The sequence below is a fragment of the Camelus dromedarius genome, chromosome 1 (assembly GCF_036321535.1).
Source record: "Camelus dromedarius isolate mCamDro1 chromosome 1, mCamDro1.pat, whole genome shotgun sequence".
Classification (NCBI taxonomy): domain Eukaryota; kingdom Metazoa; phylum Chordata; class Mammalia; order Artiodactyla; family Camelidae; genus Camelus; species Camelus dromedarius.
Genome location: NC_087436.1, coordinates 120,074,571 through 120,091,424, shown reverse-complemented (window position 1 = coordinate 120,091,424; position 16,854 = coordinate 120,074,571). Strand labels below are relative to the sequence as shown.

Here is a 16,854-nt window from a genome sequence, read left to right as displayed (position 1 = left end):
TCAGCTGCCCGCTGCCCGTGCCAGTTTCTTGATCGGCATAATTGACCTCCCGGTAGGAAAAGGTAACTTTTGGTGCGTCCCAACCGAAGACATCCAGGTGTCCCGCACTCGCTCTGAGCCTCGGTGCTAGAACTTCTACTCCTTAGCTGCTCTGGGGAGGTGTCAGCAGTCCAGTGCTGGGAAACCACACTGGTTTTCTGCTGTCCACATTTTTTTCTGTCTGTGATAGTTTCTACTTCAAGAGTCAGAGACTGAAACCATTTACTACAAAAAAGCCCAAGGTTTTTGTCTGTTTTCAATTTTCGCATATGTTTATTTCGACAGCTGAAGGGTAAAAAGCCTCCCGTGGCATCCAACGGGGTTCCAGGAAAAGGCAAGACACTGAGCAGTCAGCAGAAAAAAGCCGATTCGGCCGCTGGCGTGAAGCGGACACCTTCAAGTAAGTGTGTCTCTCGGTGCCCTGCGTTCTCGCTTGAGGTGCTGTTTGCAGAGCTGGGGCTGGGGCCATCCCCTCCGCTGCTCAGGCGGAGATGCCCGGGTTGGGGCCCGCTGGAGAGACGGAACCACGTGCTGCCTCACCCATCCTGGTTTGCTGCATTAAGAAGGGCCAGGATTTTTAACCCAGCTTTTAGGACGGTTGTACATAAAAAGATCAGCAGAGCTGGGCTGTTAACTGCAGGCGTGGTTAAGCACATTCAAGTATGAGGTCGTCGTGGGTGCAGGTGGCAGGGCTGCTCACAGCTTTGGGTCAGGACACCTCGGTTTGTGTCCCTGATCTGCTGCTGGCAGTGACTTGGGTTGAGTCATGTAAACTCTCTGAACTCAGCTTCCACATGTTAAAGACGTAGACGAGTGTCTGCTGTGGTTCCTGTGATCAAAATAATCGGGGTAACACACACACCTCAGAGCAAGAGAAAACACACGGGTTTATGAGGAGATCCTGCCCCTGCAGTGCCTTCTAGTCTTCGGCCAGCTCAGCCGCAGCTTATACCCTCCTCTGCAGTCTCCACGGCCACCTGACCAGGGTAGTATCATCCGCCCCATCTGCAATGTAGACATAATCTCAGAGAAGTGACACGGCTTCTCTGAGGCCTCACAGCCGGCAGGTAGCAGAACCAGAGTGAGGACCAGGTTTTCAGACTCCAGATCTGGCAGGGTCCGGACTGAGCGGAGAGAAGCAGCAAGACTTGAGTGCAAGGCAGCCCGCCAGAGCATCCCTCCTGATCTGCAGCTACAGGAAGCCAGGGTGATATTGCAATCTGTGTGCAGTTGTGTTTGCTCGTGTTGGATAGATGTGCCTTTGTTCCTCACCCCCCGGTGGGGCTTGTTCACCCTGGCTCTCTGCTCCTTGCTGGCTGCAAGGATGGGAGAGCAGTCTCTTCGAGGAGGCTCCATCTCACCAAGGGGCGCACACGCAGACAGGCTGGACAGGCCATGGCACCGGCTCCCCCCAGTTCAGGGGGTCTTGGGGTGAGAGATAGGAGGTAGATGGGAATGTGAGTTTGACGTGACCGCTGGGGAAGCCGCATCCACACCTTATGAGCCTGGCTCCGTGCAGCTGGTAGAGCCGGCCCCTTGCCTACGAAGACTAGGCTGGCGGCTCCAGGCAGCAGCCTGCACACCAGGCGGCACCGTGCCCAGTGTGCCAGCCTCCTGTCTGCACGGTGATGGGATTTCGGAGTCGGAGAGCACACGAGGCGGATGGAGAGGGCTTCTTCCTCAGCCTCTCCCGTGGACGGGCCCCAGTCTTGTTGGACGGTGCTCCCTGCTTCTGCCCCAGGGAAGTGTGTGCCTTCTTCACAGACGCTCACCTGCTCTCCCTCCTCCCCAAACACACCTCCCAGCAGCCAGCGGGGCCAAACCCTCATCACCCTGATTTGTGCTGCGTGCAGCTTATTTCGACCTTACTTTTCTGGCAAATCTCATCTCCCTCATGCAGTCGGGTGTACTTACATTCACTTAGAATTTTAGTGTCGTCCATTTGGAAAGGGGCAGGTAGGGGAGGGAGTAACGGGCCTGCAGAGCTTTGTCGTGCGAGGCCTGACTCAACAGGAAGCTCGGGCTCCGTGTAGCGTCCGTCTCAGCACCTGGGCTGATTTTATTTCCTAGATGATTCATTCCTTTATTATCTGAGTCCTTCTGTAGGAATTTTTAGTAACTTTGGTGACATCTAATGAAGAAAAAAGAGAAAAATAGTTGCATTCTGTGTTTTTGCTGAGTTGAGCCAGTTGCTTTATAGACTGGATGTGGCTTACTGCACGCGGACCAGAAGGTGCGGACGGCTGTCGGTTACCGCATGTAGGTTTGTCGGGAGCATCTCAGATGAGGAAAAGTGGAGTTTGGAGCTTGCTCTGTTTGTAAAACGTGTGGTTAGCCAAGCCACTAGGGCAGCGCCTTAGTCTCAGGTTGTTGGTTTGCTCAGCCTTACGCTGCGAGCCTTTTCATTTCACTGTGTGGGGTTGGTCGGTTTTCGGTGAGGGGGGAGGTTGAGTGGGGAGTGATGGCTGTGTGCCTGCCTTCGTAAGTGAGGTTCTCATTGCAGTCACGATGGTTTGCCTGGCGGGAATTGGTGAATTGGGCATTTAGGACAGACGCTAGGAATGGCTCACCATTGTCTGAGTGGACAGGGTTCTCGGGGCTCCGTTATCCCTGACAGATCTAAGCTTATGCCTACCACGGCCCAGGCATCACACGGTCATGTTAGATGGGTTTTAGGGTCATGCATCAAGTTGGTTTCTTTGACGCCCACAGAGCAGACCTCACTGCTCCTGCTCCATGGAGGGTGACGCTGGGGCTGTGGGAAATTCATTGTTTGTCCGGAATCCCTGTCTTGGGTCCATTGCCTGTCTTGCGAACTGTGATGCCGCCCTCCACGGCGTCACCCCAGAAGTGCTCCTAGTCTAGCAAGGGAGTCAGGCATGCGAATAAACAACCACGGGTGCTGGGGGTGTGAGCCCACAGAGGAGCGGGAGGTCCCCGAGGCCTTCAAGTCGTCATCGGGGTGAGCGGCTGATGGCCAGGAGCTGTGAACTCGTGAGCCTTGGCCAGTCTGGTTGGCATCTTCACTCTCCACCTTACTGAAGATTCTAAGGTGCGTGCCTCCAAGGGAGGCATTAAGGGAATTTCCTCAGATTCTGTTTTCATTTTTAAAATTTGTTTCAAAGAGTATTGGGTAATCTGAACCAGTCACTTCGCTGCTCAGCTCGAGCCTGCCCTGTGCGCTTTCTGGCTGTTCAGCACAACAGCCAGCTTCGGGCTTGTGTTACTGTGTCGGCTGATCGAACGGGCTGTCGCCTACTTGGTTAAACCTAATCTCCTATTGATGCTTTTTTTTGGGCAAGATGCTGACCAGTACAAATACGGCAAGAACCGGGTTGAAGCTGATGCCAAGCGGCTGCAGGCCAAGGAGGAGGAGCTGCTGAAGAGGAGGGAAGGCCTGCGGGACAGGCTGGCCCAGCTCCGGAAGGAGAGGAAGGGCCTGAGGGCGGCCATCGAAGTCAACACGGGTACGGGGCGGGGCGGGGCACGCACCAACTTGTGTTCAAGTCCAGGCAGGTTTCATCCTGCTCTGCCCACAGGGCCTGAGCCTCATTAAGACTCAGTCACCCCATGCCGTGCTTCTTGCACTGTGGAAGCATTGCTGGTCAGCCCCGGGCAGGTGCAACAACAGAACAGGCCGGAGGCCAGGGTGGCCCTCAACTGCGGGCTGAGGCGGGGTCGGCCCCGGAGCTGACAGCAGAGATCGTCTGACACAAGAGCCTTAGGGGTCAGGAGTTTCTGGTCACTGGAAGATGGGGTTCTCAGCAGGAGGACAGGTAATATTCAGAAGTCCAGGTGGGAGGTCTCTGTATGGGCAGAAGGGGCCCTCGGTTCCCTGAGAAGGAACTGTGAGAGCACGGTAGTGTCAGATTCATGGACGGAACCAGGGGAAGAGGTCAGGTTAGGGGACTGACAACCCTCTGAGAGGAAAAGGGTAAAGACAGTCACCCAGTAAGGACTGGGGCCCTGTGTCTGGGTCAGGCCTGTCTGTTCTTGCTGGCAGGGGCTAGGGAGCTGCTTGACTAGACAAAGTTTCAGTGCAAGACTGAGTCTTACCCTGGGGCAAGACTGACTCTGTAGCTTTCAGTGTTTTGGGCCTTGGAGGGCAAGGAGGAGGGAGTGCCGGTGCAGAGACCAGGATGGTCCCAAGAGGAAGCACCTGCTTCCCAGCGGCTCCCGGCTCCCTCCTGTGCGGTGAGGAGTCGGCGCACAGTCAGCAGTTCCAGCCTTTCCTGACTTGGTGCCCAGATGATTTTTAAGAAAGTGCTTTCAGAGTTTAAAGAATGGGAGGCTAGGTGTGGGCTGAGCTGGCCCGAGTCAAACTGCAGGAGGGGCAGGAGAGGCTGCCCAGGAGTGGGCAGACACCGAGTCAGAGCGGTGGGTAGGCACCTTCAGGGCAGCGAGGCGGAGTGGGGTTTCTTCTTTCCCTTGTTTCCAGTTTGCAGGATAGTGAAGATGCAGAAAGCTCAGCCCAGCTCTTGGCCTCAGAAAAGAGACTCACATGCTGCCAGGCACCAGGCCAGGGCCCCATGCACACGTCGGTTACCCCAAGGAGTCAGTCGTCTCACCTGTCCAGTGGGCGCACCGCTGCCTTCCTGTGTCCCTGTAACTCATTTCAGACAAAATAAGTAAAGAGCGCGTGCCCCGTTCTGGGGAGGTGCAGGTTGTACTTTGACCGTGGGGGCGAGTAAGACCACCCGAGAGTGACTAGCAGGAGAGTGAGGGCTCAGAAACACAGCCCTGTCAAGTCCGCGGCCCCTTCGGAAGCCGTCTAGTTCAAGTTCCTCACTTTAACATGAGGCCATTGAGGCCCAGACCCCGAACTCCTAGAATCCATGAGAACCCACGCCCTGTGCTTCCTGGTCCGTACTCTTCCAGCTGAGCTGCAGCAAAGGAGAGCGCTTAGGAAAGGACCCTGCCCTTTCAGGCACAGCTGGGTTTGAGTTTTGTAGGAAGGACCCTCGTCAGGGGCGCTCAATCCCCCCACCAAGCTGTACCAAGCTCCTTTTAGGGGCACCAGGTGTCTGTCCTCGGTTATCCTGGGGCCGTGGCCCTCGGGTGCAGCAGCAGCGTTTCTCTGGGATTTCAGGCAGGAAGACACAGGTGATCCTGGAGGACAAGTTGAAGAAGCTGGAGGAGGAGTGTAAGCAGAAGGAGACGGAGCGCGTCAACCTGGAGCTGGAGCTGACCGAGGTCAAGGAGAGCCTGAAGAAGGCCCTGGCCGGCGGGATCACCCTGGGGCTGGCCATCGAGCCCAAGTCAGGGACGTCCAGTCCGCAGGTGGGTCTGCCGCTCGCCCCCGCAGCTTCGGCACTGCAGACGTGGCTCCTGTGTCCCCTGCAGACACTGCTCAGCTGTGTCTCAGCTTCACTACGTCACACTCTCCTGTCTTTTCCACTGAACTTTTTTAAAGGTGGTGAGTCTGTTTTCCACCCCTTTGCAAAGTCTGATTGTAGTAAGTACAGTTCTTTTTCTCTTCTGAACCGTGTCCTAATTTGCTGCCAGTTCGTTAGGTAGAAATCTTAATCAAAGGCAGCGAATTTTTATAAAATGTTGCATGTGTCTTGAGAATTACTCCAGGCGCAGGGGAGACGGAGTGAAACGGTCTGTAAACTCGGGAGCTAATGGGGCAAGCAGAAGTCACTTTGCGGACACAAGTCAGCACCTGCAGTGACCTGCCGCTCGCTCCCGTTGGCGAACTTGCTGTTGTCTTTTCACAAGCTGTCCCTCGAGTCCTTGCTACCTTGTGAGTCAGACATGATGGCTTCTGGTTCCCAGATGAGGAGCTGGAGGCCCAGGGGACTTGCCTCAGAGCACAGCCCTGCTCCCGGCTGCTCCCCTCCCCGTGCCTGGCCAGCACCCGAGCAACCGCTTGGCAGGATGCCCAGCCCGGCTGAAGCCCCCGAGGCCCCTCCCACAGCGTGGGGTGGACACCCGGGCAGAGGTTCTGTGTATAGGCGTGTGGCACCACTGAGGTCCTGTCTCCCACCTCACCGCCCCCAGCAGTGGTCCCTTCGTCCTCCCATTGCCCACAGAGACCATCTTACAACTTCTCCCTTCTCCGGTCACCCATCCCTCTCCAGTGACACTTTCAGGGGATGGTCTCCCCCTAGCTTGGCAGAGTGAATTCCAGCCGCACTGCGGGAGCTCCCACCACCACCACCACACCACCAACCATGTGACCAGGTTCCCTTGTGCACAGCAGAGTGGGGTGGCTAGGAAAGCAGGCCCTGGGAGCGAAGAGGTTACCTCCCTTCTCTAGGCCTCAGTGTTCCATATGTGGACTGGGGGTGAGGGTACTGCCTACTGCGTGGGACCGAGTGTGAGACAGCTCTGGGCACAGGGCCGAGCCCAAGCAGGTGTCGGTCCATTCATTTGTGTATTCATGAGCTTGTATATACATATTCATTCGGTGAATTATGTATGTGCACTCTGTGCCCCTTCTGTGTACTGGAAACAGTTCCAGGCGCACAACAGTGAACGCCACAGATGCTTCACATAACACACTCGCATCAGGTCCTGATAAGTGCTGTGTGGGGTGGTACAGCAGGCAAGAGGGCGGAGGGAACCAGAGTCCTGGGGCCGATGGACGGTGCAGGCTTCTCAGCATCCGACAGAACAGGGGACCAAGGGCGTAAGGAGGCCGGTCCTACCCAGAGTGGTAGCAGGGCAGTGAGCGCTGGCCCATGCAGGGCAGGGATCTGTCCCAGGGGCACCTGGTGACCCTTGTCAGAGGTGGACAGGAGGCAGGAAAGCCTGTGGACCCCGTGGCCTCTTGACTTCCCAGGAGAGAGCTGAGGACCTGCGGGCATCGCCGTCCTTGGATCCCCTCCGAGTGGAGGTTCTGAGCTCCGGATCTGACTCTCTCCTACCGTACCTTCTCTCCCGTGTCTGCAACTCCCCTGCCTCCTCGAAGCATTGAAAGATGCTCCATCCTAAAAAGATTCTGCCTCAGCCCCACATCCCCTGCGGTCACTGTCCTGTGTGCCATGTGTCCAGTGTGCCCACTGCTCTCCCCCGCTGTGGTCGGCCTGCTCCCTGAACTGCTTTCGTTCACATGCCTCAGCCCCCACCTCCCTGGGTCTGGGTGTCTCCGGGCACTGCTCGCTGCTTTCTGTGTCTGTGACCCCACATTCTCCAGGGCTTTCCCTGCCTCTCCAGAGCCTCCCCACGGCCCCCCTCGTCAGCTCGTCTTCCCGTGGCCCCATCCTCCTGAGGGTGCAGGACCAGCTCGTTAGAGTTCCCGCTTTCAGACCAGGGGACACTCCTGTGTCGAGGGCCTCTCCCAGGCCTTGGCTGCCCTTGTCTGCCCAGCGTGCAGCTCTCTGCTGTGTTCCGTGTCCTCCCCATCCTTGGATCCTTGGACCAGCGGCTCGTGAGACAGACAGGCCCAGAGGAGACTCGTGCTGCCCTCCTGGAGCCCAGCTCAGCCCCTCCTGGAGGTGGATGGTCTCATTCTCTCCTTTTTACCAACTGTGCCATCCCCCACTCCCTCCTTGCCAGCGCTGCCTTTTAAAAGCATTTCCCAGTAAAGGAGAAGATGGGAAAGCCAGCTGCTTGGGATCTGCGGTCTGTAGCCCCCAGGGTGGGTTTGAGTGGTAATTGAAATACTATTCTCCTAAGACAACGCTGTGTGACCTAATGGGTATTTCTGAAGTTGCGTTTTACACAGGAAGAGGAGGGAGAGGTTTGTCCTCGGACACGTCACTCAGGAAAGTGCAGCAAATTCCCAGCTTTTTTCCCCAAAGAGCAACTCTTAATCTCCTGTGAAAGAAGCAAGGTTGAGGGGCTTGGCCACAGAAGATTCAGTTTGCTCCATCTGAGGTCTTCCTTCCACCCGCATGAACCGTACTGTAAACTGTCGGAAACCCTCTGACTGTGTGAATCCGCATTGGGTGGCTGGCCCCAGTGAGCCCCGCCCGCGTCCTGGGTCCCGGAGCCCGCGTCCTGGGTCCCGGAGCCCGCCTCGGGCACTGCGGCTTTGCTGCTGGGTCTGCAGGTGTTCGAGCTCTCTGAAGTCAGACAGCTCAGTGCAGGTGCTCACACTGGAGGCGGGGAGGCCCACGCTGGACACAGAAGGCTGGACTGGAGCCCCTCCTTCCCCTCCCTTCCCAGCCACGACCCCCGCCCAGCCTCAGTCTTTCCACCTGTAAGATGGAGGTTTTAACACTGCTTTTAGAATTGACACTACGAGGTGTCCTTATTACTGCTGTTAGCATTTTTGCCTATTTCCAAACCCATTTTTTTTCTTTAAAATAAACCATTTTCCTAGTGGAAAATACTGATGGCCTGGAAACCATACCTTACTCAGTGTCTTTTCTTAACAGTCTCCAGTGTTCCGGCATCGGGCTCTGGAGAACTCGCCCATGTCCAGCTGTGAAACCAGCGACGCTGAGGGCCCGGTGCCTGTGAACAGTGCAGCTGTCCTGAAGAAGAGCCAGCCGGCCGCCGGCGGCTCCCCCTGCCGGGGACACGTGCTTCGGAAGGCCAAGGTGAGCTCTCTCCCCTCCTGCCTGGGGGGAGCATGGGCACTAATGGGGGACCAGGCATCCCGGGGGTGTGGGGGGGACATCAGCTCTGATGGGGAGCAGGCACCCCGGGGCTGTAGGGGGGACATTAGCTCTGATGGGGGAGCAGGCATCCCGGGGCTGTGGGGGGGACATTAGCTCTGATGGGGGAGCAGGCATCCCGGGGCTGTGGGGGGGACATTAGCTCTGATGGGGGAGCAGGCATCCCGGGCTTGTGGGGGAGCACCTGCTCTGACACAGGCTCACGGGGTGGGGGCACTTCAGCTCCAGACTCTTGTAGGGAGTGAAGGAGCTACGTCAGGCTTCCTGTTTCAGTTCTACAGCTTCTGTATTAGATGCCATTCCTTCCTAAATCAGACCCCTCATCAGGAATCCTCCTTCTGAAAGGCAGAAAAGACCAGAACCTTGCCTCAAGGCCTTTACCACCTGCTGTCAGGAAACCCAGCCACTCTGGTTCTCTCTCTGGTCCCGCAGGCCTCCTGGCTTCTCCTGACCTGTTTTCTCATTGGTAGAGGAGAGACTGGACCCAGTGGCTGCTGGGGTCTTTCAAAGAATGGAAAGTCCAGGCATAAACTCTCTCCAACTCCTCTTCTCCCTCCCCACCCTCAGCCTTGTAAACTGGGGCCTGAGGAGGCCCCCCTGGCAGTATCTTCCAGTCTTCTGATGGGATTAGCCACTAATACTTTGATACTAAACTTAAAAATCTCAGAAAATTTGAAAAGCTGTCATTTATCAAAGGAAACAGTTCTTGATGGCATAACTGAAAGTGTATCGTATGAAAAGTCATACCTGGTACAATTACACTAAATCATCCAAAGGAATTTAATTTGTTCTGATGAACGAGGCCAGACGTCCTCCCTTCCCTGTCTCCAGTGGCCTCTGGTTGCTGTCATTACCTTTGTTCTTCAGCAGCTTTGGAACCCATTCTAAATTGTCTAGAAATATATTATTTTCTGAAAGGTAGATCTGGTGTTAAACAAGAAAGTGTGTGTTGACCACTGGCTACACCCTGGTGCGTTCAGGGGAGGGTCCCTGACGATGGTCCCTAGCGTATCTGTCCTTCTCGGTAAATGCACTTGGCTGAGCCTGTGTGTGCCGGCAGATGTGGGGAAAAGAAGAATCCTGTGCATCATTTGTTACTTTCCTCAGCATCCATCAAGTGTTCTCAGTTTGTAACTGTTATGTTCATTTGCAAAGGAATATGTTTAGCCTGAGAGATTTTTAGAATTGAGCTGTCCAATAAATTCCCCCTAATTATTTGAAAAAGGGAAATACAGTAAAAAATATTTCATTTAATTGGTTTCCCTACTGACAAAGAAATCGGTTTACAGTTCTGTAACTCCAGCCTCTGAATGGCCCCATTTCCTGGGTGGGGGGGCTGCCCTCACCTTCGGAGGCTCAGTTCTCTGCAGTTTCAGCCCCGTTTGTGTGATGAATGTCAGATGTATGGTTGTGGCTGATTCAGATGCACAGCTGGCTGCTCAGACCGGCCCACACTCACAGAGGGAAATAGCTACCCCTGCTAGCTGGTCCAGAAAGCACCGTGGAAGTAGTCAGGAGCCTTGCCCTCAGCCTCACTAAAGGAATGGGATTGGGCGCGGCTGGCCCAGGACTCCTGAAGAGTAGTGCCAGGGCCCCACGGCTGGAGGAGGGGTGGGGGCGTGGCCTTCTGACTCTGGGAGCATCAGTACACTTGGAGGCGCGGGGTACATGTGGTCTCCTCTCCCACCCCGGCCTTTTCCTGAGGGCTGAAGCGTCTGACTCATTCTGGGCTCGGGAAGTGTTATCCCAGGCAGTATTCCTAAAACAACTTCCAGTTCCTGGCAGGGAGTGCTCTGAGTATGGGAGAGCGCGCTCTTCAAAGTCAAGTCGGCTGTCCCCACGGGAAGGGGGCTGAAGTGACCAGGATGTCGGGCTCCAGGCCCAGCATTCTCCCTCAGCCTGGGAAGTCCTGGTGCCAAGCGAGGGGTGTTCCGGAGGCCCGAGTGGGGTGGCTGCGGTGCTTTCAGAACCACCCCATGTGCCCCTTGTCCAGGGCCCCAGGGCTGCGCTGCCCCAGGCACAAACACCCACCTTGGCCTCCCACTTGGGCGGGTCCTCGGAGCTCTCTGCTTCATGGCCAGGGCGACCCATGCTTGGTCCTGTGATTGCACACATCAGTGGGTGTGGGTGACATTGTCAGTGTCTGTAGGTGACACACACTTACACACACACCACCTGTCTGAGTCTGCACCACCCTGTCAGAGGCTGGCGAGCTGTGCAGAGAGCTGCCCTGGAGTGCTGGGCCCGGCGTCCCTGAGCGCCTCCTCTGTGTGCGGCGCCCAGCGTCCTCTCTGGGAGCCAGGAGGGGAGGGCGGGAGGAAGGCGGGACCCCAGGTCATCTTCGCCCTCGCAGAATCTGCGGGTGCTCATGCCTGGTTTTCCCGAGGTGGAGGGCGGCTCAGTTTGTGTTTTGTTTCTGCCACGTTTGCTAATGCCAGGCTTTGAATCCTTAATTAAGCTTGAACTTTAATTCTATAAAAGGTGAGAAATTCCTAAATTTATACAATACATGAAAATGAGAAGGTGTGCAGTGTACTCTCGGCCCAGTTAATGACCCCTCAACACAGCAGGAGTCGGGCAGGTGTCTCAGACCAGCACCGCAACGCGCGCTGCCCCCAGGGCAGTGGAGGAAAGGCCCTGCCTGGTGCCAGGCCCCCGTGGGGACCACCATGCCATGCACATGTCCCTGTGGATCTGCCCAGAGTCCTTGGTGGGCCTCGGGCTGGTCTCATTTATGGGCCGTATGGTGATTCTCCTTCTGTGATTTGGGTTCAGGAACCTCGGCGCCACCCAGCCTCACTTTCCAGGGCGCGAGCGCTGGAGGGGTGTCTGCGCTGTCTTATCTTGACCCTTCCTCTCGCCCCGCCTGGCAGGAGTGGGAGCTGAAGAACGGCACGTAGAGACGCGGACGCTCCGGCTCCCGTGGCGTCGCCCCTCCAGTGACCCGGGGAGCGCCGGAGGCTCCAGCAGCGGAAGGACGCCTGGGGCCGGGACCCAGACCCGCTCACGTGTCTCCTCTCTACTGTCCAATGGTTCCCCTTAAAGAGATTTACTTGTAACGCTTTGGCTTCCAACTTCATTTGTTAAAAGACAAAGAGGGACGGATGGAGAAGCCGTCCGTGGCCGGTGGAGAAGCCGCTTCCCTCTCCCCAGTCAGGTGGGTGCTTGGACCAGCTTCAGCCCAGCCCGGGCCGACGGCGAGCGGCGGCCGGTGGACGGCGCGGACGGCCTGGCCCGCGCGCCCCGCGCCGCCCGGCCTGGGTGTGGTGCGGCCGGCGGCCCGTGCTCCCGCAGGAGGACCCTGGCTTGCAGCCGCGGCGCCAGCAGCACGCCTTCCCCGAGGCGCGGCGCCCCCGCCCCGCACGCCGGGCCCTGTCACTGTCACTGGGGTAAAGGCGTGACACAATTGTGCTGTGAAGCGTTTTTTACCTTTTTTTTTTTTTAACTTTCTGGACAGATGCTTTTGTCACCAGGACATGAAAAGCTGCCACTGGTTTTAAACTTTGAAACTCTCTCCTCGCTGCGTGTCACACTCAGCTCCAAGGGCTTTGCCGAGATTCTCTGTCCTGTTTTGTTAATTATTTGTCCTGCTTTTGAGAGGCAGCAGAGTGTTCTGACACTGCATGAATGTGTGTCCTTTCCCACTTTTCCCGACACCGGAGCCCTTTCTACCCACCCCGAGCCAGCAGGCCACCCTCAGAGAACTGGGCGACCTCGGGCAACGCTCACACTCGTTCCTGGTGGGCGCGTCAGTGCTTTGAAAGGCGGCGGGTTCTGGAAACTGTACAACTTAGGACAGAAGAGGGCCCTTGAGAGAAGTAAACACTCGGTTTACGTCCTGCCTTGGGGCGTGGCCGTCCAGGTGGGGCCCCGTGGTTTCCATGTTTGCCCCCAGAGGGGTGTTTCTGGGAGCGGTCAGTCAGGAAGGCGTGAAGGGCGGCCAGGCCCACGGGTAGAGCTAGATCTGGTCTGAGAACCAGGCCAGCCCCCCTTGGTCAGACGGGGGCCTCTCGGGAGCCCTCCTTGTGGGAGGGGGACCCCCTGCCGCAGAGACCCGAGTTCCCCTGAGCCCTCCGCACCCCAAGTCACACAAGGAGACAGGCCGGCTCTCCCCGCAGGGGCTGCAGGCCTGCCGCTTACTGCTTGGGATGTGTCTCACCCGATAAGGGAACAGGAGGCCAGAAAGCCGCCTGCCTGCGTTTCCCCCCCAGACGTGCCCACGAGCGCATCCCGGGGCGGCCATGTCTCCCGCCGGCCTTGCTGGTCCGGGCTGGGGTTGGCACAGCCCTGAGGTCTTGCTCGGGCTGTTTGGTTTCACTGAGCAGAGCAGGGGAGCAGGCTCACTGCCAAGGGAGGCCCTCCAGCAGGGCGCGCGCGTCCGCCGAGTCCACCGGACACTTGGATGGGTCTCAGAGCCGTCTGCCTGGTGCATCTCCAGCTCGTAGGCCGTCAGCTGGCGCCCTCACCCTTCCCCGCCCTCCGCGGTTTGTGTGGCAGGTGGAGGGCACCTCACCAGCACGTACACAGTTGCCCCTCCCCCGCCGTCCCCAGTTAATCCAGGTAGGAAGTGGGGAGGGAGGGGCCTCCCCAAGCCCAGGGCCATCTTCCCGGCACTCCTGTTCGTCCATCAGCGCAGGAAGCTGGACCACTTGGCATCATATGAAGCTAATTTTCCGTAAAGGGAAAATGTTTGACCTTCCATAGCTTCTTGCTGCCTTCCGGTCAAATTAATAGTCTCCAGTTAAACCTCTGCGGCCGTCCTGATTGGCAGCCAACTCTGCCCCAGACGAGGGCCAGATTTCGACGGTTATTAAGAAGGGAAGATGTGAGCATTGTGTGTTCATGAGCTGAGCCCAGCACAGGTGGGCGGTCACTGGCAGGTGGACCATTAGCAGAGGTCACCTCCACCATCTCCATGGGTCACACCATTGGTGCCAGAGCCAAGGTTTGGACCCTGCTCTTCAGACACCTGGCATACATAGTTTGTGTTTTTAAAAAACAGCTTTTTAAATTGACTTTCATAACCATAAGCCTTTTAAAGAGGATGGTGCGTTCAACCCCGCTGCGTCCGCCCCGTGGAAGGCGAGGCCGCCAACGCCCGGCTCCTTTGATACCATGTTTCCTCTTGATGTTTTTACATTTGATAAGAAAGTCAGTTTAAAGCATTTGCTTCAAAATAAGTTATTTATTTGTATATGTTCAACAAGTATAGTTTTAATTTATGTCTGTGCCTGTTAGACGCACCGTGGACACCTGGTCAGAACTCTGACAGGGACCTCGTTACCCTCCCAAAACACGCCCCAGGGACACGGGCGGCCATGAGACAGCTGTGACGGCCAGGCTCAGGGCAGGGTCGGGGGTGGGGGGCAGCCCGACCTAGGCCCTCGCTCCTGGGGTGCAGGTCCCATTCCGCTGGGAGAAGTCAGATTCCTCAAGAGCTGTCATCCGCTCCTGACAGAAATAGTGATGGTCTGAGGGTGCCCTGTCACCCCTGATGTGGGCCAGGTGGAGTCCGCCCAAGGAGGGTCAGGCGGGCCCGACTGTGGGTGTCCAGGGAGCCAGCAGCACCCTGCCCACTCCCCCAGCCTCAGGATGGCCCTCGGAGGGGGTGCAGGGAGGGTCTGCGGTGGTCCCAGATGCTTTCCCGAGCGCTTCGGGGACCACACGTGCAAAAGCAGTCTTGTCCCTTCGGTTCAGACACCTTGGTGCGGTCCAGCCTGACATCCACCTCCCTCCTCTCGCGCATCCGTGAGTAGGTTTGAGCTGTTTCTAGGCACCCAGGATCACTCTGATAGGCTGCAGTTGTTCTGCCTTTCGGACAGTCTGTCTCAAAAAGTGTGTGTCCTGGGCCCTGAAGGCCCCCCACTCCCCAAGGAAGGAGTTTTAGATTCTTGTTAATCGTGGCAACAATTTGCAATTTAGGTACAGGTGTCCAGGGGGCAGCTTTGAAGCTGGGGTGGGCGTAGGGTTTTGGGGAAGCTCATTTGCTGTGGTCCCATCTTTCCAGAACACCTGTCAGCACACTGTTGGGAAGGACATGTGAATTTTGCCCACAGACCTAGTTCACCAGGCGCTGTTCTGTTTATTCACCTCGTCCCGTCTGTCAGGAACCTTCCCAGGCTGGGCACAGGGGCGGCGCGCTGGGGCGGGGCCTCTCCCGCCAGGGAGGTGGTGTGGACGCCGCGTCTGCACCCCTGCCCGTCCCTGCACCGCCGGCGGCGGGGGCTGCCCTGCGGGTGCAGCAGGCAGCGCCCTCCTCGGCTCATAAAACGGTCACGGCAACACTTACATGTTAAACTGTTGCCTTCCTCTTTTTCTTCCCTAAAATAATTGTTTAATGAGAACAATAATCTCCGCTCCTGGCCTGGTTTTAAAGAGGGGGTTTTGTTGTCGCCAGTACTGTCTTCTCCCCACGCCGGGCCGCGTTGATACTGTGAAATAAACTCCAGCTGGTGAAGTAACACTCTCATGCCTCGCACCGCGGCGCAGCACCGCCCGCCTCCGCCCCGGCCGCAGCGGGCAGCCTGTCATTTCTCAAGGTGGGAAAGCGTCCCGCCCAGAGAACTGTCGGCCTCACGCGCGTCCTTTTTGCCATCTTTTGTGAAATATTTCCAGTTGCGTTCTTCCAGGAAAGCTTAACTTCACGGTGTTGTTACAAGTGTCACCAGGCGTTTCCAGTTGTTGCCATGGAAGAAGTTTTCCAGGTGGGATCATCAAGACCCTCATTCTTAGGGACCAAAGGTGTTTTTAATAAGATACTCTTTGATTTTCTAATGAGAAAGGGAACATTACCTTTAAATTTCAACATCAGCTTTTAAATTACAGGTACTCAGCACCAATTGACCATGGCTCTAAGTTGTAAAATGTTTTCATATTAAGAATGTAATTATTTCCTTATTGTATTTTTTAAAAACAAAAGTCGTATTTAAAAATTCTCTTTGAAAGAAACAAGCAAGAAACAGGAAAGATTTTTTAATTAAATATGTTGGCAGTGCCCATTTTAAATAACTGTAAATATATTTTTCACTGTGTTTCTCAATGTATTTAATTCATAAAGTAAAAAAATTTATCAGAAGAAACTTGCATTGGAAATACTCGTTCTCAGCCCATTTGCCCGATCTGTAGTAGCCTCACCTGAACTTTCTGCTTTACGACAGGAGTTTTCTACAGTTTCACACGCTGTAGCCCGACCGGCGCCCCGCGGCGTGCCTCGACGTGTGTAACTAATAAACTCCGCTCTTCCCACCCGGCCTCCGTGTCTTGACCAGCTTGGCTCCTGGGCGGACAGGGAGGGCCTTCCCCCTAAATGGAGGGGGTGTTAGGCTCGGGGTGGGGCCCGCGCTTTGTGTCTTGGGCGAGAATCCTCTTTCCCAAAAGAAGCAGTGTTTTTAAAAAATGGCTTTTAGTCCCCAGGCCTGACCAGTCACATCCAGGAACGCTGGCCCCTGCGGAGTGCCGGCTTTGCGCCTGGGGGCCCGGGGCCCGAACGGGTGTGACTGCCCTCAGGGTGCTCACTCCAGCCAAGGAGTAAACAGGTCACGTGTAAACAGGTCACTCCCAGTGCAGGGCTCATGGAGAGTTCCCGAACCACTGGAGACAGCTGCCTTCGGGGCAGTTGGCAGGGTTTGCGGGGTGGGCATTTGAGCTAGGTCGTGGCGCTTAAATAGGAGTTCAGCAGGAAGAGAGGCGAGGGAGGCCCGGCAGGAGCAGAGGGTGAGAGCCCAGCCCCCGGGCAGAGGGGCAGCTGAGCAGCTGAGCAGCTGGTACCTGGGCCAGGGGCTGGGGCTGGGGGTAAGGTGGAAGGCGAGTCCGGAGGAGCGGGCTGGAGTCAGACCGAGGCCTCCGGTTGGGCAGAGGGGAGACTGTGGAGTGCGCCCAGGGCTCCCTGTGTTGGGGGGATGGCAGATTTCTGGTTTTAGAAAGACCACTGCCAGTGGGACAAGAGGGGTCAGAGTGGAGGCCCAGGCAGGCCTGTGCAGCTGCGCTCGGCTGGTACCAGGGGCAGAAATGTCCCTGGGGGTGTGCACGCCCACCCAAGGGCCAGTGCAGACACAGGTCGGACAGAGGAGCCCAGGGGCCGTCCCCACTGTCACCTGATGTAACACACGGGGTGGCCACAGCTTGGTCAGAGCGGCGAGGGTGAGGTCGTGAGCTCGGGCCTGGCCGGAGCACAGCCTGCAGGACACCTGGGTCCACAGGCAGGAGAGGCATGTCTGATGGTGGGAGGCGTGGCCTGTGTGTATGA

At 56.8% G+C, this 16,854-nt stretch overlaps 1 protein-coding gene across 2 annotated transcripts in view; it reads left to right on the top strand.

The window, feature by feature from the left end:
- Positions 1 to 15,854, top strand: part of AFAP1 (actin filament associated protein 1) — a 135,421-nt gene extending 119,567 nt beyond the window's left edge. For both annotated transcript variants that reach the window (XM_031437914.2, XM_031437929.2), the window contains 5 exons: positions 325 to 439; positions 3,342 to 3,506; positions 5,129 to 5,319; positions 8,367 to 8,531; positions 11,483 to 15,854. In XM_031437914.2, the coding sequence (XP_031293774.1) occupies positions 325 to 439; positions 3,342 to 3,506; positions 5,129 to 5,319; positions 8,367 to 8,531; positions 11,483 to 11,509 (663 nt within the window). In that variant the 3' untranslated portion in view covers positions 11,510 to 15,854. The remainder of the gene's footprint in view (positions 1 to 324; positions 440 to 3,341; positions 3,507 to 5,128; positions 5,320 to 8,366; positions 8,532 to 11,482) is intronic.
- Positions 15,855 to 16,854: the final 1,000 nt, after the last annotated feature.